We start from the raw sequence: 24,086 nt of genomic DNA on the forward strand, positions 1-24,086 counted from the left end.
CAATCACAAAAATAGTCTCCAATATTTTCTTCTTATATGTTTATTTTTCACATTTCACATTAAGTATTTGCTTTTCCTATGCAATCACAAAAATAGTCTCCAATATTTTCTTCTTATATGTTTATTTTTCACATTTAAGTATTTTTCACTAGGAATAAATTTTGTGTATAGTGTTTAGAGCCATGATAGCCACATTGTGTAGCACTTTGTCTTGTATCTATACTTACCCGACAGCAACATTCAGAAATGGATCATTGGCCCTAAGTCAATCAGGATAATCTCACCTTGTCTGTGGTGTGACTTATTTCAGGGTTTGAATGTAACCATCAGTTACTACTAGTTTAGGTGATTCCCCTGACTACTACTAGAAAATGGTTCAACAGAGTGAAACATAACTTTTGTTCAATAAGTAAAAGAAGAGAGCCTTTCTCTCTTCCACCAGCCATAAATAAATTTCCTGGCCCTACGTACGGTTTCTGCTGCTAACTACTTTAGGACCATAAAGGAAGCCAGTTAGAGAGAAAGGTGACATGGAGAAGATCAAATTTGGCTGAGTAGTTTACAAAAAAATACTATCAGAGCCCAGATCAAACAACACCCCTAGTGTTTAAACCAGCTGAAGTAGGAGTCGGCTTTGGTTTGGTTAGGCTTTTTTTGCACCCCAAACCATTTTGCATTATAAGCTGGTATTTCTATTATAAATCCCACTCAATCATGGATGTATTCATTATTTAACAGACTGATGGAATTGATATGCTATGTTACTTAGAATTTTCACAAATGATAATTTGAAATAACTGTAGTCAAACTGAGTAAAAAGGCACATACTATGAAAGACAGTGTCCATTACACTATTCCTTGATACCCAAGAATTTATTCAATTGTTCAGTGAGTATTTACTGAGTGCCTAATATGCGCCAAGTACTAGGAATAAAGACCCAGAGATAGTCCCTGTTCTCAAATAACACTGACATTGATTTTACATGTAGAAAAACAAAGAAAAACATAAGAACTACAGGGGGAACTCTTGACCAGAACCAAAAACCTGGTGGCTGGTGGCCCTGATCTTAGAAAACAAAGCTAATAGGATTTTTAAATTTTCATCTTAAAATTTTCATGATCACTTTATCCCATTTCTCTTAGGTGTTTAAGAGTTCGATACAGTACCTGTATTTGATGGATCCAAAATTAACTGAAGAGATGGCTTATTTGTTTGGCTGGCTGAAACATCTCCAAACGAATGGTCTGAAATCTCAGTGGAACTTTGACAATCAACAAGAAGACTGTTTTGCCCTTTCTCAGAATCTCTCAAAATCTCTTCCATGGCTTTTTCCAATTGTTCATCGCCATTAGAAACTATCTATAGGCAAAGCGAGACAATTCTGTTTCAATCATATTATGGTTCTGGGCTTAATGAAAATATTTTATTTCTAGAAGAAATTAAAACAAGTTAAATTTTAAATTTAAATATGTTACTGAGTACCAAGAATTTATACAGTTGCACCTAATTATATCTGATCTAAGATCTAATTTACAGAGATTTTTCTTTCCTTTCCTTTTTTTTTTCCATAGGAACACATTCTAAAAACCAGGTAACATTAAATTTATGTGTTTTAAAGAGAAAAACAGGTAAGTTTAAATAAACTATCTACTCTCTTATTTAAGAGGTCATATTTCTTGTTATCATAGCATAAACATATTTGTGATTTCTTTACAAAGTTTGCTTGCTTGCTGCCAAGAGGAGTATTGGTAATTTCCCCACATTTAAGTTGACTCAAAAGCAGGTGAGACACAAAGCCTAATAAATGTCTTAAACACATTAATACTAAAATGTAGATATTTAAATAAATTTAAATAGTCATTTAAATACAGATATACTTAAATTTAAATAAAACCATTGATTGTTTATCCTCAACATAGTATAAATGGGTATTTAATAATATAATTTTTAAAAATTTTATTAGATTGATATAGACTTTTGATGCCACAGTTAATACTAAATAGAAGTCATAAACAATATGTAGCACTTCCGACTAGTTTCTCTATTCCTGTTTCTAGAAGGTGGTTATACAGTTCTCATGCATGTATACCTGGGTTTAATTCTTTTTCTTTGAGTTAGGAAAGACAACAAAAATGAAAAAGGATCATTTTTGCTTAAATAAAAATTCAACTGCTAAAAATATAAGACATATGCTTAAAAAATATTCAGACAAGCCAACTGTTAAATCACATACTAGAATGTTACCAGCTGATTTAAAACATAAAAACCATGAAGTTGTTTCTGAAGTAAAGACAAAATATAACTTATATAATTAACTTTAAAAACTCAGCAATAAGAAACACAAAAATATACAGATAATGGTTAAATCTTATGTAAATTTAAGTCTAATTCCCCAATTAGCCTTTTCTATTTTCCCTTCTATTCCTTCTTTATAAAATTCTGAATGAAAAGATAAATAACCAAAAGCAAAAAAACTTTAAAAATACACAAACCAATTAATTAGCCTCTGCACAGATCAGTCACTGATGCTTTTCAAGGTCAGCATTTGAGAAAAACCTTTGTATTTTACACATCTCTTAAGATCAGTCTCACCTCATTAAGAAAAAAACAATAATTTAAAATTGTATCATTTGTAAGGAAAGAGAGAGAGAGAGAGATACCTTCAGTTCAGGTTTTTCATCATCTTTTGTAGAAGTATCATCTGCATGCTGAGTAACCAAAACAAATTCTTCACTGTTCAGTGTAGCCACAGAATCCGATGACCCACTAACCTTCTGTAATGAAGCTCTGACCTCCATTTCAATTCTACAAACTTCTCTTTCCACATCCACCTGGTCAAAACTACAGGGATTTAAAAAAAGAAAAAAAACCTATGAATAAAAACATGGAAATAAGTACCAGATCAATACTCAGCCTTTAAAAATGGTTCATGTTAAGAAGAATTCTGCTGGCTAGGTAATTATCTGAAAACTAGGGAGGCTACCTTCTTGGACTAGGCCACATAATGGAAATGTACTCTCTTCACCCTGAGTTTCCTGACTAAGAGAACCACATTGTTCCCTGAAAAACAACACAAACCCTCCCACATCACAACTAAACAGATTTACTACTGTTTAACTCTGTATTTCTCCTAGAAATATTACTTTTGTTCTTTTTTAATAGAAGAAATAATTACAATACTAGAAACCAAATTCACACACACACAAATATTCACTGAAATTACTTTATAATTATATCCAAATGTTTCCAAAAACTTATCTCAAGACCAAGTATTGTACCTTAAAATATCTTGTGTGTCACTTAAGTTGACAGATTAATAAAGAATTCAACACCCTAAGCCATGTATCTTTTCTTTTGCAGACACATTATCACTTATCAGCACAAGGAGGGGGGAAAGGCCAAGACTTTCACATTGTATTCATGTGGCCAACAGTGTTTTAGTAATCAAATACAGTGTAATTGTTTTCTGGATCGATCTGCCACCACAGAAACTCAACACTGTCTATTACTTCCAGAAGTTCAAATATTCACACAACTAATTTTAACTGAACCTGTGTACTACATAACAGACATAGTATTCAGCACTGGGGTTATATGAGTGAATAAGGCAGACAAGGTGCCTACTCTGCTGGAGCTTCCATCTACTAAGAAAACAAGCAAGTAATAAGCAAATAAGGCAATTCTAAATCACTCTAAAGGATTTGGAGAAGACAGGTTACTGTGACAAAAAATAGCTATAAAAAGTATAGGGACAACCTTAAGTAAGGTGGTAGGAAAGGACTGGGAAATATTTGAGCTGAAATGGAAAAGACAAAAAAGAACCATATATTACACAATCTGCTCAGTGACCAAAAGGGTAACACGAAAGAGGGGTAAGACAAGTAAACTGGGACTAAATAACACATGACTCTAAATCTGCTAATCCACACCTTAAAATTACCCACAGAATTGTTCTTTTTCTCGTTCCAATTAGGTTACTCTGTTCTTTGCCTCATACAAATATGGCTGCAGTATCTCATTTTGCCTTTAGGTGACACTAACACCATTACTCTTGGCCAAAAGAAAGATTTACTCTCAGCTTCAAGTTACACTTTAAAAAATTAATTACTTCCATCTTTACCAAAACTCAAAATTTCCAACAATATCAAAACAAAGAATAATTATTTGTTCTAGGATCGTATAATTAGTTAGCCATCATTTAATTCTGTTAGACATGTGAGTATCCTTCCTTTTAAATTTTAAATCCTTCAAGTCCTCTAAAAGTTTTTTATTTTGCAGGTAATGTTTCTGAAAATGCAATATGTATTAGAGGCCATGTCTCTACCCTTCCAGGCTGTCCCATGAACCCTTGATTGCCAATATGCTACACAGTCAAGGTGTTCCTTCTGTGGCCAATCCTTCAAGCCCAAGCAGACACTCCTAGTTGGAAATTCCCCAAATTCAAGTCCTAAGCCTTTTTCTGACTCCTTGCCACACACACCCCCTCTAAGTAGTATCTCTCATTGCCATGTATTTAAATACCATCTATTTTCTAACAATCTTCCAAATTTCTATCCCAACCCAAATGTCCTCTAAATTCCTTATTTGGAATCCAACTTTCTACTTTATATTTCCATGTGGAATTCTTATCAGTATCTTAAATGTGACCCAAATGGAATTCTTTTTTTTTTTTTTAAGATTTATTTATTTGACAGAGAGAGACACAGCAAGAGAGGAAACACAAGCAGGGAGAGTGGGAGAGGGAGAAGCAGGCTTCCCGCTGAGCAGGGAGTCCAACGTGGGGCTCGATCCCAGGACCCTGGAATCATGACCTGAGCTGAAGGCATACGCTTAACGACTGAGCCATCCAGGCGCCCCCCAAATGCCTCCTCTAAACTTGTTCCTCATTCAGATTTCCCTTTTCAGTAAATAACACCACTTTCTACCAAGTTGCTCAAACAAGAAATCTGAGTATCATTCTTTTTTTTTTTTAAAGATTTTATTTATTTATTTGAGAAAGAGAGAATGAGAGACAGAGAGCACGAGAGGGAAGAGAGCAGAGGGAGAAGCAGACCCCCTGCTGAGCAGGGAGCCTGATGCGGGACTCGATCCCGGGACTCCAGGATCATGACCTGAGCTGAAGGCAGTCGCTTAACCAACTGAGCCACCCAGGCGCACCTGAGTATCATTCTTAATTCATCTCTACTTCTTCATTTCTCACATCAGCAAGTCATGTTAGCCCACGTCCAAAATAAATCCCATATCTATCCCATTTCTTCATGGCCATTTTTACCAACCTAATCCCGGCAATGTTCTCATCTACTAAAAAAGTCTCCTAACCCATCTCCTACCTCTAGTCCTCTCCTCCCCTAAACTACTCTTCACAGAGCTGCCAAAGAAATCTTTTGGAAAATAAATTATATTACATTAAAACTCCATTCTAAAATCTTTTCACTAAAATTCAAATAAAATCCAAACTACTTGCCAGGACTTAAAAAGCCCAACACACCTTTGCCTCTGTAACTTTACCATTACAGCTCTTTAATTACAGAAAGTTCTTTCCCACTTTAGGGTCTTAGCACTTGCCTCCTACTTTCATATGGCTGACTCCTACAGGTGTCAGCTTTCATTCATCCATCCCTATTTAATGAGTCTCTACTATGTGCTAGAAACTACAATGGGAACTGGAGACTAAATGATAAATGAAACCAATGCATCCCAGTCTTCCTAGAGCTAACATTCTTAGAGAAGAGAGGAATAACAAAGAAAGCAAAACAAGGGGCACCTGGGTGGCTTAGTCCTTAAGCATCTGCCTTCGGCTCAGGTCATGATCCCAGGGTCTTGGGATCAAGCCCCACATCGGGCTCCCTGCTCCGCGGGAAGCCTGCTTCTCCCTCTCCCACCCCCGTTGCTTGTGTTCCTGCTCTTGCTATCTCTCTCTGTGAAATAAATAAAATCTTAAAAAAAAGAAAGCAAAACAAAACATAAATCAGGATCCCATATTGGAATATATACTATAAAAGGTAATGAGAAGGTAGGAGGCAATATGGACCCAGTTGACATCTGGGCTTAATAAGAATGAGTGAGCCATAGAAAGAACTAAGGGGAAAAAAAACTTCAAGTAGAAGAAACAGCAAATACAAAAAGCCCAGGTATGAGTAAAGGCTTATGAGAAAGGAGGCCCTGATAGCTAGCTCAAAGTGAGCATGGGTAAGAGCAATAAAAGATGAAATATGGAAAGGAAGGCAGGAAAGCCTGAGGCGACCCCTGATGCTAAGGCTATCTAAATAACCCCCCACCTAATTCCAACTATTTTGTTTATCTGGGAGTATCAAGTGCCTAGTGTAGTGCAGAGTAAATATTCAATAAATGTGTTGAACAAATTGTTGTTAAAAGCACTAATCAGGCTAAAGTTCTCACAAATAACAAATTTAGAACCAGGATTCAAATAAGGTATTCTGACTTCAAAGTACATGCTCTGAACCACTACATTATACCATCTCTTGAAGTTTCCTCACCTATTCCTAGACACCAAGGGTTGGTATCTGTCACTATGCACAAAGAACCTTCTCCATACCTCTCCTCCATCAAAAGCTGTCTTCCCCCAAGACATTTTTCTTAGATAACTGATAAACAGTTAACCTGGCTCTTAACTCTAAATCAGCATGTTAATGAATACTAATAGTTGCTCAGTTCAAATAAGATGTCCATTTTTAAGGGGTTTTCTTTAGCCCAAGAGAATGTTAAATATTCTGCCAGGCTAACAAAAAAAACTATCAGTTTACCAAATGTAATTTTGTGACCTCTTCAAAACACAGCCCAGAATTTCTCATTCTACTCAGAATTAAGACATCTCTCATTACTAGCATCAAACCCTTCCTCTAAGGGCCTTAGGAATAATTTTAAAAGTTTGCCTAATGCTACCTTATTGGCTTGAACATTTCTTTGAACTTCAATGAAAATGCTTATTAAATTTTCACACAAACACAAAAACCTGAGAATACAAAGCCAACACTTTAAAATATTTCAACAGGCAGGTAATAATATTTATTTTTTAAGATTTTATTTATTTGTCAGAGAGAGCACACACATGCACATGCACAAGCAAGAGGAACAGCAAGCAGGGGGAGAAGCAGGCTCCACTGAGCAAGGAGTCTGATGTGGGACTTGATCCCAGGACCCTGGGATCATGACCTGAGCCAAAGGCAGACAACCTATTGAGCCACCCAGGCATCCCCAGGTAATATTTAAATGGGGAAAGAACAGTCTTCAACAAATGGTGCTAGGACAATTAGATATTTACATGCAAAAAAATGCAGTTGAACCCGTACCTCACACCACACACAAAATTTAATCCAAAATGGACCACAGACCTAAATGTAAGAACTAAAACTATAAAACTCTTAGAAAAAAACAGAAGTAAATTTTCATGTCCCTGTGTTAAGCAATGATTTCTGAAATGACACCAGTCATTCAGCTCCAGGGCTGGAGATCCGGGTGTTGCCATTTTTTATTTTTATTTTTTTTCATCCTCTGGAGCAGCAGGAGAAACCTTCAGGGAACAAAAGCCACATGGAGCAACCTGAAGCAGCTTACGCTGAGTCTGCCCCCCACCCCCATAAGGGGTGCTGCAACTCCACCCAGGCCAAGACACCTGAGAATCAGTGCAACAGTCCCCTCCCCCAGAAGACCAGCATGAACATCAGTCGAGTAACAAGTTTATGAATCACCCTGAACTGAAAAATTCCTGCGCTAGGGGAAAATACCATATAGAATTTGAGTTTTTTTCCTCATGAGTCTTTAGTCTTTCATTTAAAAACTTTTCTTCTTTTTCTTTTCAAATAGTTTCTCATTTTATCAACTCTTTGTTTTTAAGTCATTTTTTAATTTTCATTTTTACATTTACATTTTATAGATATATTCTTCATTTTTGGTTTCCTTTCACTGTATTCATACACACACACACACACACACACACACACACACACACACATAAGTTTTTCTTTCTTTACAATTTGGGATTTAGTGTCTTCTAACAAACAGACCAAAATACACCCAGGAACAAATGGATCGCCCTGTTTTCTCCACCTGTGAAATTATATTCTCTTTTTTCCTTTTCTTTTCTTTTTTGGGTTTCTGACCTCTTCAGATTTGTCTCGTGTGTATTTCACTGGGGTCATGGTTGATAATTTTTTATTTTGTTCTCTTGTTCATCTATTCTTCTCTGGAAAAAATGACTAGAAGGAGAAATTCACAGCAAAAGAAGAACCAGAGATAATACTCTCTACCACAGACCTAATCAAAATGGATATAAGTAAAACATCAGAAACTGAATTCAGAATAATGATTATAAAGCTACTAACTGGGCTTGAAAAAAGCCTAAAAGACACTAGAGAATCTCTTAGTGCAGAAATAAAGTCTAATCAGGCCAAAATTAAAAATGATTTAACTGAGATGCAGTCTAAAATGGATGCTCTAACAGCTAGGGTAAATGAGGCAGAAGAGAGAGTCAGTGACATAGAAGATGAAATGATGGAAAGGAAGGAAGCTGAGGAAAAAATAAACAATGAACTGACCATGAGGGGAGGCTTCGAGAAAATGAGCAATACCATAAAGCAAAACAATATTACAATTACTGGGGTCCCAGAGGAAGAAGACAGAGAGAGGACAAGAGTTATATTTGCGCAAATCATAACTGAGAACTTCCCTAATCTGGGGAAGGAATCAGGCATTCAAGTCCAGGAGGTACAGAGAACCCCCTTCAATATCAGTAAAAATAGATCAACACCCCAACATATACTAGTGAAGCTTGCAAATTTCAGAGATAAAGAGAAAATCCTGAAAGCAGCTCGAGACAAGGGGTCCTTAACCTACAAGGGTAGGAATATTAGACTGGCAGCAGACCTATCCACAGAGACCTGGCAGGCCACGAAGGCCTGGCATGATATATTCAAGGTACTAAATGAGAAAAACATGCAGCCAAGAATATTTTACCCAGCAAGGCTGTCATTCAGAATGGAAGGAGAGATAAAGAGCTTCCAGGAAAAACAGAAACTAAAAGAATTTGTGATCACTAAACCAGCCCTGCAAGAAATATTAAAGGGGATCCTGTAAGCGAAGAGAAAGCCCAAAAGTAACACAGAGCAGAAAGAAACACAGACAATCTACAGAAACAGGGACTTTACAGGTAATACAATGGCACTAAATTCATATCTTTCAATATTTACTCTGAATGTAAATGGGCGAAATGCCCCAATCAAAAGACATAGAGTATCAGATTGGATAAAAAAGCAAGACCCATCCATATGCTGTCTACAAGAGACTCATTTTAGACCCAAAGACACGTCCAGATTGAAAGCAAGGGGGTAGAGAACAACCTATCATGCTAATGGACATCAAAAGAAAGCTAGGTAGCAATCCCTGTACCAAATTAGATTTTAAACCAAAGACTATAGTAAGGGATGAAGAGGGATGCTATATCATACTTAAAGGGTCTATCCAACAAGAAGACCTAACAATTGTAAATATTTATGCTCCTAACTTGGGAGCAGTCAATTATATATAAACCAATTAATAACAAAATTAAAGAAATACACTGATAATACAATAATAGTAGGGGACTTTAACACCCACTCAAAGAAATGGACAGATCATCTAAGCAGAAGATCAACAAGGACACAAGGGCTTTGAATGACACACTGGACCAGATGGACTTCACAGATATATACAGAGCATTCCATCCCAAAGCAACAGAATACACATTCTTCTCAAGTGCACATGGAACATTCTCCAGAATAGATCACATACTGGGTCACAAACCAGGTCTCAACCAGTACCAAAAGACTGGAATGATTCCCTGCATATTTTCAGACCACAATGCTTTGAAACTGGAACTCAATCATAAGAGGACATTTGGAAGGAACTCAAATACTTCAGGCTAAAGAGCATCCTACTAAAGAATGAATGGGTCAACCAGGAAATTAAAGAAGAATTTTTAAAAATTCATGGAAACAAATGAAAATGAAAACACAACTGTTCAAAACCTTTGGGATGCAGCAAAGGCAGTCCTAAGAGGGAAGTACATAGCAATACAAGCCTTTATCAAAAAACTAGAAAAGTCTCAAATACAAAGCTAACTTTACACCTAAAGGAGCTGGAGAAGTACAGCAAATAAAGCCCAAACCCAGCAGAAGAAGAGAAATAATAAAGAGGAGAGCAGAAATCAATGAAATAGAAACCAAAAGAACAGAACAAATCAATGAAACTAGAGGATGGTTCCTTGAAAGAATTAATAAGATTGATAAACCACTAGCCAGACTTATCCAAAAGAAAAAAGTACCCAAATTAGGGACACCTGGGTGGCTCAGTTGTTAGGCATCTGCCTTCAGCTCAGGTCATGATCCCAGAGTCCTGGGATCAAGCCCCATGGCGGGAAGCCTGCTTCTCCCTCTCCCACTCCCCCTGCTTGTGTTCCCTCTCTTGCTGTCTCTCCCTCTGCCAAATAAATAAATAAAATCTTTAAAATAATTAAATTAAATCAAAATTTAAAAAAGGACCCAAATTAATAAAATCATGAATGAAAGAGGAGAGATCATGAACACCACCAAGGAAATACATAGTTTTAAGAACATATTATGAGCAACTTTATGCCAACAAATTAGGCAATCTGGAAGAAATGGATGCATTCCTAGAAACTTTTAAACTACCAAAACTGAAACAGGAAGAAACAGAAAGCCTGAACAGACCCACAACCAGCACAAAAATTGAAGCCGTAATCAAAAACCTCCCAACAAAGAGTCCCAGGGCCGGACGGCTTCCCAGGGGAATTCTACCAAACATTTGAAGAAGAACTAATACCTAGTCTCCTGAAGCCATTTCAAAAAATTGAAATGGGGGTGCCTGGGTGGCTCAGTCAGTTAAGCATCTGCCCTTGGCTCACGTCATGATACCGGAGTCCCCAGACTGAGCCCCGCATCAGGCTCCCTGCTCGGCAGGGAGTCTATTTCTCCCTCCACCCCTCACCCCACTTGTGCTCTCTCTTGAGCATGTTCTCTCTCTCTCTCTCTCTCTCTCAAGTAAATAAAATCTTCAAAAAAAAAAATGAAATGGAAGGAAAACTTCCAAACTCATTCTATGAGGCCAGCATTACCTTAATCCCCAAACCAAAGACCCCATCAAAAAGGAGAATTACAGACCAATATCCCTGATGAACATGGATGCAAAAATTCTCAACAAGATACTAGCCAATAGGATCCAACAGTACCTTAAAAGGATTATTCACCACAACCAAATGGGATTTATTCCTGGGCTGCAAGGGTGGTTCAACATTCACAAATCAATCAACGTGATACATCACATTAATAAAAGAAAGGACCAGAACCATATGATCCTCTCAATTGATGCAGAGGAAGCATTTGACGAAATACAGCATCCTTTCTTGAGAAAAACTCTCCACAGTGTAGGGAAAGAAGGAATATACCTCAATATCATAAAAGCCATCTACAAAAAGCCCACAGCGAATATCATCCTCAATGGTGAAAAACTGAGAGCTTTTCCCCTAAGGTCAGGAACACGACAAGGATGCCCACTCTCACCACTGTTGTTCAACATTAATACTAGAAGTCCTAGCCTCAGCAGTCAGACAACAAAAAAGAAATAAAAGGTATTCAAATTGGCAAAGAAGTCAAACTCTCAGTCTTCACAGATGACATGATACTTTATGTGGAAAACCCAAAAGATTCCACCCCAAAATTACTAGAACTCACACAGGAATACGGCAATGTGGCAGGATATAAAATCAATGCACAGAAATCAGTTGCATTTCTATACACGAACAGTGAAACAGAAGAAAGAGAAATTAAGGAACTGATCCCATTTACAATCACACCAAAAACCATAATGTACCTAGGAATAAACCTAACCAAAGAGATAAGGATCTGTACTCCAAAAACAAAGGAACATTTAATGGAAGAAATTGAGGAAAACACAAAGAAATGGAAAAACATTCCATGCTCATGGATTGGTAGAATAAATATTGTTAAAATGTCTATGCTACCCACAGCAATCTACACATTAATGCAATCCCTATCAAAATAACATCAACATTTTTCACAGAGCTGGAATAAACAATCCTAAAATTTGTATAGAACCAGAAAAGGCCCCGAATAGTCAGAGAATGTTGAAAAAGAAAACCAGAGCTGATGGCATCACAATGCTGGACTTTGAGCTCTATTATAAAGCTATAATCATCAAGGTATTTTGGTACAGGCACAAAAACAGACACATAGATCAATGGAACAGAATAGAGAGCCCACAAATGGACCCTCAACTCTATTGTCAACTAATCCTTGACAAAGCAGGAAAGAATGTCCAATGAAAAAAAGGACAGTCTCTTCAACAAATGGTGTTGGGAAAACTGGACAGCCACATGCAAAAGAATGAAACTGGACCATTTTCTTACACCATACACAAAGATAAACTCAAAATGGATGAAAGATCTAAATGTGAGACAGGTATCCATCAAAATCCTAGAGGAGAACACAGGTAGCAACCTCTTTGACCTCAGCTACAGCAACTTCTTGTTAGACACATCTCCAAAGGCGAGGGAAACAAAAGCAAAAAATGAACCATTGGGACTTCATCAGGATAAACAGCAAAAGAAACAGTCAACAAAACTGAAAGGCAACCTACAGAATAGGAGAAGATATCTGCAATGACATCAGATAAATGGCTAGTATCCAAGATCTATGAAGAATCTATCCAACTCAACACCCAAAGAATAAATAATCCAGTCAAGAAATGAGAAGACATCAAAAGACATTTCTCCAAAGAAGACACACAAATGGCCAAAAGACACATGAGAAAAAATGCTCAACATCACTTAGCATCAGGGAAGCACATATCAAAACCACAATGAAATACCACTTCACACCAGTTAGAATGGCTAAAATTAACAAGACAGGAAACAACAAATGTTAGCAAGGATGCAGAGAAAGGGAACCCTCTAACACTGTTGGTGGGAATGCAAGCTGGTACAGCCACTCTGGAAAGCAGTATGGAGGTTCCTCAAAAAGTTGAAAATAGAGCTACTCTACAACCCAGCAATTGCACTACTGGGTATTTACCCCAAAGATACAAATGTATTGATCCGAAGGGGCACCTGCACCCCAATGTCTATAGCAGCAATGCCCACGATAGCCAAACTGTGGAAAGAGCCTAGATGTCCATCACCAGATGAATGGATAAAGAAGATGTGGTATATATATATATGTATGTATATATATATATATATATATATATATATATATATATATATACACACACACATATACACACACACTGGAATGCCATACACACATATACACACACTGGAATACTAATCAGCCATCAGAAAAGATGAATGCTTACCATTTACATCGACATGAATGGAACTGGAAGGTATTATGCTGAGCGAAATAAGTCAATCAGAGAAAGACAATTATCATATGGTTTCACTCATATGTGGAATATATGAAACAGCACAGAGGATCATAGGGGAAGGGAGGGAAAACAGAATGGAAAGAAATCGAGAGGGAGACAAACCATAAGAGACTCTTAACTACAGGAAACAAACTGAAGTTGCTGGAGGGGAGGGGAGTGAGGGGATGGGGTAACTGGGTGATGGGATGGGGTAAATGGGTGATGGATGGGCTTTAAGGAGGGCATGTGAGGTGATGAGCACTGGGTATTATATGCAACTCATGAATTACCGAACTCTACATCTGAAACTAATGATGTACTGTATGTTGGCTAATTTAATTTTAAAAATAAGAAAGAAAAGTATACAAGTTTAAAAGGAAGAATAAAACAGTCTTTATTTACAGATTACATCATCATCTATGTAGAAAAATCCCAAAGAATCTACAAAAAAAAACCCTCCTCGGGGAGCCTGGGTGGCTCAGTTGGTTAAGCATCTGACTCATGATTTCAGCTCATGTCCTCTCAGGGTCATGAGATGGAGGCCCAAGGCGGGCTCCCCACTTACTGCAGAGTCTGCTTGAGATTCCCTCTGCCCCTTCCCCCCACACACGCACACACTCTCTCTCTGTCTACTCTCTCTAAAATAAAGAAATAGATCAATAAGTAAGAAACCTACAAAACACTGATGAAAAAATTTTAAAAGATCTAAATAAATGGAGATATTCAATGTTCATGGATTAGAAAACTTGATATTTTTAACATGTCAATTCTTCCCAGGTTGCTGAGGCTGAATGACCAACTGACTGAGCACTCAACTACAAGGTTAACTATGTGCACAAGGACAGGGGAGCATGTCTATTTTTTTTTTTTTTTTTACTCACCAACATATTACCAGCATAGTGCCCACAGATTAAACAGATATATATCTGTTTAATAAACAAGTCAATTATCTTGGATGTAGCAGAACGGACTCTTGCATCAGATAGGAAATTGGACTGAAGGAATTCTAAAGTCACTGAATCTTAACATTCTCATTCCATGTGATATGTTGAAGAATTCAATTTCAACAAGTCAATTCAAAATATAATTTACTAAGTCTACTACTATGCAGCAATATGCTAAGCAAAATGTTAACTTGCTCTTTATGTATGGCAATCTGCTATTATTTCTGATCAAAAGAAACAGCAGTTGGAAAATGTATAGGGTCTTCGTTTTTTTAAAGATTTCATTTATTTGAGAGAGAGAGAGCGTGCGCACACGTGAGCACGAGCAGGAGGAGGGGCGGACGGGGAGGGAGGAGCAGACTCCCCACTGAGCAGGGAGCCCAACTCAGGCTCCATCCCAAGACCCCAGGCTCATGACCTGAGCCAAAAGCAGACACATAACTGATCACTAAGCCACCCAGGCACCCCTGCAGGGGTCTTTTAAATAACGCGGAGCTCACAGTTCTGTGACCTCAAGACTAACACATCCATTTCAATTCAGCATGTGAAGAGCAATGAACGAAAGTAAAACTACTTTTAAAAAGCACCTGCAGTTAGGGCACCTGGGTGGCTCAGTCAGTTTAGCGTCTGTCTTCAGCTCAGGTCATGATCCCAGAGTACTGGGATTGAGTCCCACATCGGGCTCCCTGCTCAGTGGGGTATCTGCTTCTCCCTCTACCCCACCCCCTGCTCGTGATCTCTCTCTCTCTCTCATGCTCTTTCTCTCTCTCTCTCAAATAAATAAAATCTGTTTTTTAAAAAAGCAGTTAGTTAAAAGGCTACCCTTATTATAATCCAAAAATTAGAATGTAAAACTCTGACAAAAAAATTTTATGTCTCTTCAGGCACACACACACACACACAAACTGGGAACTACAGTGTAGACATACACATTTTCATTCTTTAGACATTTTAAACGTATAAGAGAATAAGGGGGAGAAAACTTATCAGTCCTACAGAAAATGTAATGTATGTCTTTTCTATTCCTCCCCTTCCCCCTTCTGTGAACCCAAAGGAGCTCTATAAATATTTTTGATTGAATTGAACCACTTAAACACAATACCCCCCACACCTATAGCAATTCTGCCAATTCTACCAAGTGAAATGGCTTTTAATTCTTACTTTAATGCCACATCATTTTTGTCAAATGAGCAATATATCTTAAATTAACACCTCACTTGGATGCCTAAAACTATAATTTTCACATATACTAGAAACAGCATTTAGCAAACAACATTTAGCAAAGTCTAACTGGAAGCTATCTTCTTCCCAAAATAAATGAACACATTCAAAAGTATAAAATCATGGTGCACATGGTCCAATTTCTTTTTGTGCCAAATGTGGTTAGCCAGCTTCTTGCTTTTAGATTATGTGTTTGCACCTATTCATTTTCAAGTGGCTCTTGAACTAAAATAGAACACTGAAAATATGAGTGTGACTCAAAATTGGACAAGACAGGCTGCAAGGACTATTAGGCATGAGAATTCAAATGACTATAGTAGACCCATTACAATAGTGAAAACAGGAAATATTCTTAATTTACAATAAGAAAATGGACATGAATAATTTGGAACACTTACCAACTATACTTCTATGCTTTGAAAAACCAAGCCAGTCTTGGGGGGAAAAAAAAAATTACCATAACCTCTACTTACTAAACAGTCCATCCACTATTCCAATTCTCAGGCAAGAGCCATACCAATATGAATATATGTATGCAATTATGTCCCTGCTCCTGAAAAGGGCACAAAAGGGCCTTAGTAATTCACATTACTTTAGTCGATACCTATTTTTATTTGTCTAGCAATAATCTCGAAACCTTTTTTTCCTGAGAATAAGCCTTCCCTCTGTTCAAACCTCATGGTTTTTATAGAAACCTCAACACCATGGCCAAACAGATCCAAAGATAGACAATGAATACAAACTAATTAGACCAATTAACCCAATTCCTAAGATTTTTGGACTGATGACCAAAGACTTCAAACTTTTAAGATGTGAAGTAGGAATTGTTGGTGGCCATGTTTTTCCCCATATGAAGAAGGCCAATATGCAGTGAAAGAGAAAAGTAAATCCTAAGTACAGAAAGGAAAGAGAGTCTTAGTTGAGTCTCTATCATTTCATTTGAGAGAATCCTAAGGTGTTGCTCCATCTGTTCCCATCCTCACTCTTGGTAAATCCACTGTTCCTTTAATTCTATGAAATATCCCTTCCAATAAATTTTTTGCATAAGCTAGTTTAAACTGAGTTTCTGTCACATGAAACCTCATAAGTCCTACTATAATTATAAGATAGCAAAAAGACATAAAAGATATATATCTATATATATATATATATATATACACACACACACACACACACTTTAAAAAAAAAAAAAGATTTTAAGTAATCTCTACACCCAGTGTGGGACTCAAACTCACAACCCTAAGATCAAGAGTCGCATGTTCTTCCAACTGAGCCAGCCAGGCACCCCATAAGATATATTTTAATAGGTTTCATATAGTAGTAGGAGAACAAAAATCTAGGTGAAGGAAGAAGACAGTATCTAAAAAGTTGACAATTTCCCAGATAATCAGTATACTGGATATGATGAAAGAAAAAAAAGTAGGCTCAGTCGGTTAAGCATCTGCCTTCGGCTCAGGTCATGATCCCGGAGTCCGGGATCGAGCCCCACGTCAGGCTCTCTGCTCACGAGGAGTCTGCTTCTCCCTCTGCTCCTCAACCAGCTCATGCTCTTGCTCTCTTAAAATAAATAAAATCTTAAAAAAAAAAGTATGGTAATAAGACAGAAACACACACACAAATCAACAGAATAGAATTGAGAGCCCAGGAAAAAAAAATACATGCTTATATAGCCAATTAATCTACAACAAAGGAGGCAAGGATATACCATGGTGAAAAGACAGTCTCTTCAATAAGTAGTGTTGGGAAAACTGAACAGCCACATACAAAAGAATGAAAGTGGACCACTTTCTTATACCATACAGAAAAATAAACTGAAAATGGATTAAAGACCTAAATGTGAGACCTGAAACCATAAAACTCCTAAAAGAAAACATAGACAGTAGTCTCTTGTACATGAACCTTAGCAGTATTTTTCTGGATATGTCTCCTCAGGCAAGGGGAACAAGAACAAAAATGAACAACTGGGATTAAATCAAACTAAAAAGCTTTTGCACAAAGGAAACCATCAACAAAATGAAAAGGCAAAAAAAAAAAAAGAAAGAAAGGAAAGGAAGGAAAAAAGAAAAGGCAACCTACTGAATGAAACAGGGTATCTGCAAATGACATACCCAATATGGGGTTAATATCCAAAATATATAAAGAACTCATATAATTTAACACTGAAACAAACAAAAACAAATCCAATAAAAAATGGGTGAGTACCTGAAAGGACATTTTTCCAAATAAGACATACAGATGGCCAACAGACACATGAAAAGATGATCAACATCACTAACCATCAGGGAAATGTAAATCAAAACCACAATGAGATACCACCTCACACCAGTCAAAAGGGATAATATCAAAAAGACAAATAACAAGTGTTGGCAAGGATGTAGAGAAAAGAAAATGCTCATACGCTATTGGTAGAAATGGAAATTGGTGAAGCCACTGTGGAAAACAGTATGGAGATTCCTCAAAAAACTAAAACTAGATGTACCATAAGATCTAGTAATTCCACTTCTGGGTATTACCCATGGAAATGAAAATACTAATTCAAAAAGATATATGCAACCCTATATTTACTGCAGCACTATTTACAACAGCCAAGATATGGAAGCAACCTAAGTATCCATCAGTAGATGAATGGATAAAGAAGATGTGGTATATATATACACAATAGAGTATTATTCAGTCAGAAAAAAGAGTGAGACCTTGCCATTTGTGACAACATGGGAGGATTCAGAGGATATCATGCTAAATGAAGTAAATCAGAGAGAAGAAGACAAATACCATGTGATTTCACTTATATGTGAAATCTAAAGAACGAATGAATAAGAAAAGAGAAACAGACTCATAGAGAACTAGCAGTTGCCAGAGGAGAGGCAGGTAGAGGAGATAGGTGAAATAGGTGAAGGAGGCTTAAGAGGTACAAATTTCCAGTTATAAATGAGTCATGGGGCACCTGGGCAGCTCAGTCAATTAAGCATCCGACCCTTGGTTTCAGCTCAGGTCATGACCTCAGGGTCGTGGGATCTAGCCCTACGACAGCCTCTGTGCTCAAGATTCTCCCTCCCTCTCCCTCCCCCTTACCCTCCCCCTCTGCCTCTCTCCCCTGCATGTGCAGGCATTCTCTCGCAAATAAATAAATCTTAAAAAATAAATTAAAAAAAATAAGTAAGTCATGGGGATGAAAAGCACAGCATAGGGAATACAGTCAATAATATTGCAATAAGTCTATATGGTGACACATGGTAACTACACTTCTTGTGGTGAGCATCTCATAATGTATATAATTGTTGAATCACTATGTTGTACACCTATAACTATTATATGTCAACTATACCTCAATTAAAAATAAAAATACTTGGGGCACCTGGGTGGCTCAGTCATTAAGCGTCTGCCTTCGGCTCAGGTCATGATCCCAGGGTGCTGGGATCGAGCCCCACATGGGGCTCCCTGCTCAGCGGGAAGCCTACCTCTCCCTCTCCCACTCCCTCTGCTTGTGTTCCTGCTCTCACTATCTCTCTCTCTCTGTCAAATAAATAAATAAAATACTTTTTAAATAAATAAATAAAAACACTCAAAAAACTTTAGCTGTAATGACAGAAAAGGAACAAATATGTAAAGATTGCTTGCCTCACAATTACTGAATAGTACTTTTATGTTGAGTAATACTTACTACAAATAAACAAAAACCTGTATTAGGATGGTGAGATTTATAGGTGACTGTTGTAGATCAGATTATTGTTACCAATTTTCTACTTCCTCCCTATTACAGAATTGTACAATTAGGCCCCTTATTATGTGATTTTGTAATACCTCTCTCTAGAGTAAGTGGAGCAAAGTATTTCCCTACCCAAATAATTCAGGGCTTAGCCATGTAATTTGCTTTGGTCAATGGAATACTAATAAACAAAACTTGGGCAAAGACTTTAAATGTCTTGAGTTATTTGGCTTGGTCTCTTGAGCTTCTGCCATCTATCATAAGAAGATGTTGGCTCAGGAAGCCAAGAGACCCAAAATGCAACTCATGACAAAGACCTGAATCCAATCCACAGAAGGAAGTAGAGTCTCCCTCACAGACCCACAGAACCATGAGTTAAAAACCTAAATGTTTGTTGTTGTAAGCCATCAAACATTTTGGCATTGTTATATAGCATTACCACAGCAATGGCTGACTAATTCAGTGACTTATTTTTAAATGTCTTCAGCAGAGGCACCTGGCTGGCTTAGGCAGAAGAGCATAGGATTCAGTCTTGGGGTTGTGAGTTCAAGCCCCATGCTGGGTGTAGAGATTACTTAAAAATAAATAAATAGGGCGCCTGGGTGGCTCAGATGGTTAAACGTCTGCCTTCGGCTCAGGTCATGATCCCAGGGTCCTGGGATCAAGTCCCGCATCGGGCTCTCTGGTCCTTGGGAGCCTGCTTCTCCCTCTGCCTCTCTCTCTCTCTGTCTCTCATGAATAAATAAATAAAATCTTTAAAAAATAAATAAATAAATAAATAAACTTTAAATGTCTTCAGTATTATTATGCTATCTTTGTATTAAATAAAAATCAGAAATAGCTAACACTGCAACTAACAAATCTCTCTCAAGGAGATATTGATATGGTTCTTCAACTATTACCTAAAAAATCCAGTGATTTCTACAATTTTTGTATTCCACTGAATTAAAATGTACTTCAATAGGCTAACCTTCTAATACTAATATTCAATTCTAGATATACTCAATTTATAAAACTTTGGCCCATGCATTATAATATTGTAGTTTAGAAAACCCTACTCAGCAATATCTCCTAGGCAATAATATAAATGAAAAATATTTTGGAAAATATTCTCAAATTTTTTAATCAAGATTGACTTTAACTCTAGATTTTCTCTTGGTTTTTCTGCCATAATTACTTATGCAATCTATTCAATAGTAAGTTTGACAAAATTATATACATTATATTATAGTCTCTTACTACCTGGAAAACTAAGGTCTGACAGCTATACAATTCAGAGTTCCATAAACTTGGCTTAAGACTAATAATGAGCTTTGTGCACAGCAGGTACAGGCATATGGTCAAGGGGGAAAAAATATCTATCACATGACAGAAGAGACCTTCACTAAAGTATCCACTTCATAGTTATAGCTCCCCTTGGTATAATAAAACCAAACTTTGTGATCTAACACTTGGCATGTTGTATGATGCTGCATAAAGCACACACCACATTTCTTTCTGGCCAATGTGTCCATGAGAATGGTGCCTCAGTTCTATGAACACATGGGTTTATCTGAAAAATAAGGGATTGGACTAGTTGATCTCCAAGGTCTCTAAGCTCTAAAGCTTCTACATTATCATTTATCTTCAAAGCTATGGCACAGAAATTAAAACAATTTCTCTAACAAGTTACAGAGCCAGAAAAAGAATCTAGAAATCCTCAGTTGAGAAATCTATTTACTAGCATACTACCCTTCCAAGGACTGGTAATTATTACACTATTACAAACATTTTGATTCCAGTCAATTGTTTCTTCTGTGCTCACAACACACTCTAGGAAAGTATAGCACAATACAACACCAAGCAGAATTAAGAGGGCAAAATAGTGAATTCATGTTTACTGTGTATCTCCACATAATTGGCACTTAGTTGACAGAGAAAATGGTAATTACCAATTTGCTGGGTCTAGCATAGAGAGACTCAAGGTAGCATCCAAAACTTCATAAACTTGGCAACCAGACATGGTTCCTAAGAAGACTAAGAGATTTCACAATTACCTTCTTCAACTATTTGACCTGCACAAGATCAGCAGTGAGGGGCACCTCAGTCATTGCACCAACACAACTAAAGAAAAGAAGTTAAATGATTTTTTTTTATCGTTTTTCTTTTCCTATTAAGCCTACAGGCAAAGATCTGACTTCTGTCTTTGAAGCACAGAGCCCTCTGTGTTTAGTATAACACTTAATGTTTGTGAGATATGCCTGACTTAACACTTTTTAACCCATCAGAAGAAATTTAAATACATAAAACCCAAAAGCTTCTTGGCATATAGTGTACATGTTTGTATGTGTTATGCATTTATCTCTGCCTCGTTCTACAGAATTAGTGAGCCACATAAAAGAATTAGAGTTCTTGAAACTCCCTCAAATTAACTAGGTTTCAAGAAAAGGCATTTTTCCTTGATTTGGTAGAATTTTTTAAAATTTATTTGAGAGAGAATGAGTGAGCGCACGCACATAAAACCAGGGGAGGGGCAGAGAGAAAGGGACAAGCAGACTCCCTGCTAAGGGTAGCCCTGTGCAGGGGGACTCAAGCCCAGGACCCTGAAATTATGAACTGAGCCAAAGTCAGACACTTAACTGACTGAGCCACCCAGGTGCCCCTGATTTGGTAGAATTTATAACAAAGAAGAGATACTATACTTCAGACTACTCTCTAATCTTTGGAGTAAAATGATTCAGCAGGATGCTTATGAGGAAAGTTAAGCAATATGAAAAAAAGTTTTGAAATCCTAAAAACAGGACTTCCAAACTGTGTTACACAAATTAAAAACAAACACAAAGGCATAGAGTAATCTAAAGATATTTTTAGAAAATATTATGACATACCTAAAATTTCATAAGTAGTTTCTATGAAATTATATGTTGTGTGTCTACAAAAGCAAAGGGAATGAGGAGGGTCTTGCTAACTTGAAACTATAAACTATAAACTATAAACTGAGTCACTGTTCATTGGGAAAATAATTCAAAGTAAAAACTGTTCTAGTACTAGATTTTTCTACTTTACTCTCACAAGGCAACAAAACCCAAAGGTACTTTATATAATTAGAAGAACAAACTATTCAATGACCCCATAACCATTTCTACTGAATATCCCACTTACTAAAGGATGTTTTTAAATGCCTTCTGATGTTTTAAATAGAAAAAGTGTGATAAAATACAAGCCATCAGAAATCCAATATTTGAGAGTTTCTCGTGTTGCTGAATTTGCATGTTGATGTCCATCTTGGTATTTGTCACGCCTTTGAATCCTGGGTCGTAAGCCACAATAGACTTGCTGCATACTGAGGGCAGAGATAGGAATATTAGAGCCTCATGCTCTAATACCACTCATACAGAATCCAGTTAATTTTTTAACAAGCATTCACTGTTGTTGCTGATGTTGAACACTTATTATTTGACAAGCATAGTTATAGTCTTCTCCAACTGGATGTCTAAGAGACATTTCAAACTCAACATATTCAAAAATCATACTTCCAACCTTTCCCCTACCAACCTACCACTTACTCCACACTACCTTCCCGCAGGTTTTCTCATCTGATGACAACTCAATCCTTCTAACTCTGGCCAACTATATCAGTCACGTTACTCCTCTTGTTCTCTTATTCTCCTTCATCAAACTAACAAACTCTCTCCACTCTCTCACCTTACATCCACACTATCAGGAAATTACTTTGGCTCTACCTTCAAATTGCATCCAGAAATCATCCATTTCTCACCACCTCCATTGCCACTACCAAGTCCCAATCCCATCATCATCCCTTACCTAGATTATTCTAAAAGTCTCTGAAACTACTCTCTGCTTCTTTACTTGCTCCTCTTTGGTCCATTTTCAAAAGCAGCCAGAATGATCCTTTTAATTTAGTTCTTGCCAGTCCTCTGATCAAAACTCTCCAAGGGCTCCATCATACTCATAATAAAAGCCAAGTGACCTTCAAAGCCATTATACACCTGTACTACAAACGCCCCTCCTCACTACTTCTCTCACCCCATCTTACCTTACCTTTGTGACTTATCTCCTACAATTCTCCCCCTTGTAGACTCAATTCCATCTAAAACAATCTCCTTGCTACCTGCTTTGTCTCAAAAAACCCTGGCACACTTGCTCTGGCTATTGCAAAACAGAACACTCTTCTCCCAGATGTCTACTAACATGTTTACTTCCCTATTCATATCTTTGTTCAAATCTCATCCTCCTCAGAAGAGCTACGCTGATTGCCTTATCTAATACTACTTTCCCCACCACCAACTTCCAATCCCCATTTATCCTGATCTACTTACTTTCTTTCCCAGAACACTTATCTTCTAACATACAATCTAATTTACTTTTGTGTCATATTTACTGTTTATTGTCTGCTTCTCCCAGTAGAATGTAGCTTCTTCAAAAGTAAGGATAATTGTTTTATTCACTGATATAACCCAATCACTTAGAAGAATGCCTGGCATATAGCAGACAGATAAATACTTGCTGAATAAATGAATGAATGACTATCCAACACTGAGTAAATTCAAAGTTCCTAAAACTCAAGGAGCCATCTAGTACCCCACAGCCTGATCAGAACTTTGACTCTAAAGGATGATAATAGCAGTGACGGTTTCTTTCCCTGGGTAAATAACCAGCATACACTTGACATTACATAGAACTTCCACAGGTTTATGATATAATGAGGCAACTTTTATTTTTTTTTTATTTTTTTTTAAGATTTTATTTATTTATTTGAGAGAGAGAGAATGAGAGA

The 24,086-nt window shown here is 37.1% G+C and overlaps 1 protein-coding gene across 2 annotated transcripts in view; it reads right to left on the reverse strand.

Moving 5' to 3' along the window:
* The window catches only part of RABGAP1L (RAB GTPase activating protein 1 like), a 776,559-nt gene that overhangs the window by 701,245 nt on the left and 51,228 nt on the right, over window positions 1-24,086 (reverse strand). Inside the window, exons 2-3 of one of the 2 annotated variants that reach the window (XM_021682815.1) lie at window positions 2,662-2,842; window positions 1,168-1,360 (exon numbers count right to left, since the gene is read on the reverse strand). In XM_021682815.1, the coding sequence (XP_021538490.1) occupies window positions 1,168-1,360; window positions 2,662-2,799 (331 nt within the window). In that variant the 5' untranslated portion in view covers window positions 2,800-2,842. Of the gene's footprint in view, window positions 1-1,167; window positions 1,361-2,661; window positions 2,843-24,086 lie in introns of those variants that run through there. The other variant, XM_044915941.1, reaches the window with a different exon arrangement.

Source organism: Neomonachus schauinslandi, chromosome 6, assembly GCF_002201575.2.
Source record: "Neomonachus schauinslandi chromosome 6, ASM220157v2, whole genome shotgun sequence".
NCBI lineage: Eukaryota > Metazoa > Chordata > Mammalia > Carnivora > Phocidae > Neomonachus > Neomonachus schauinslandi.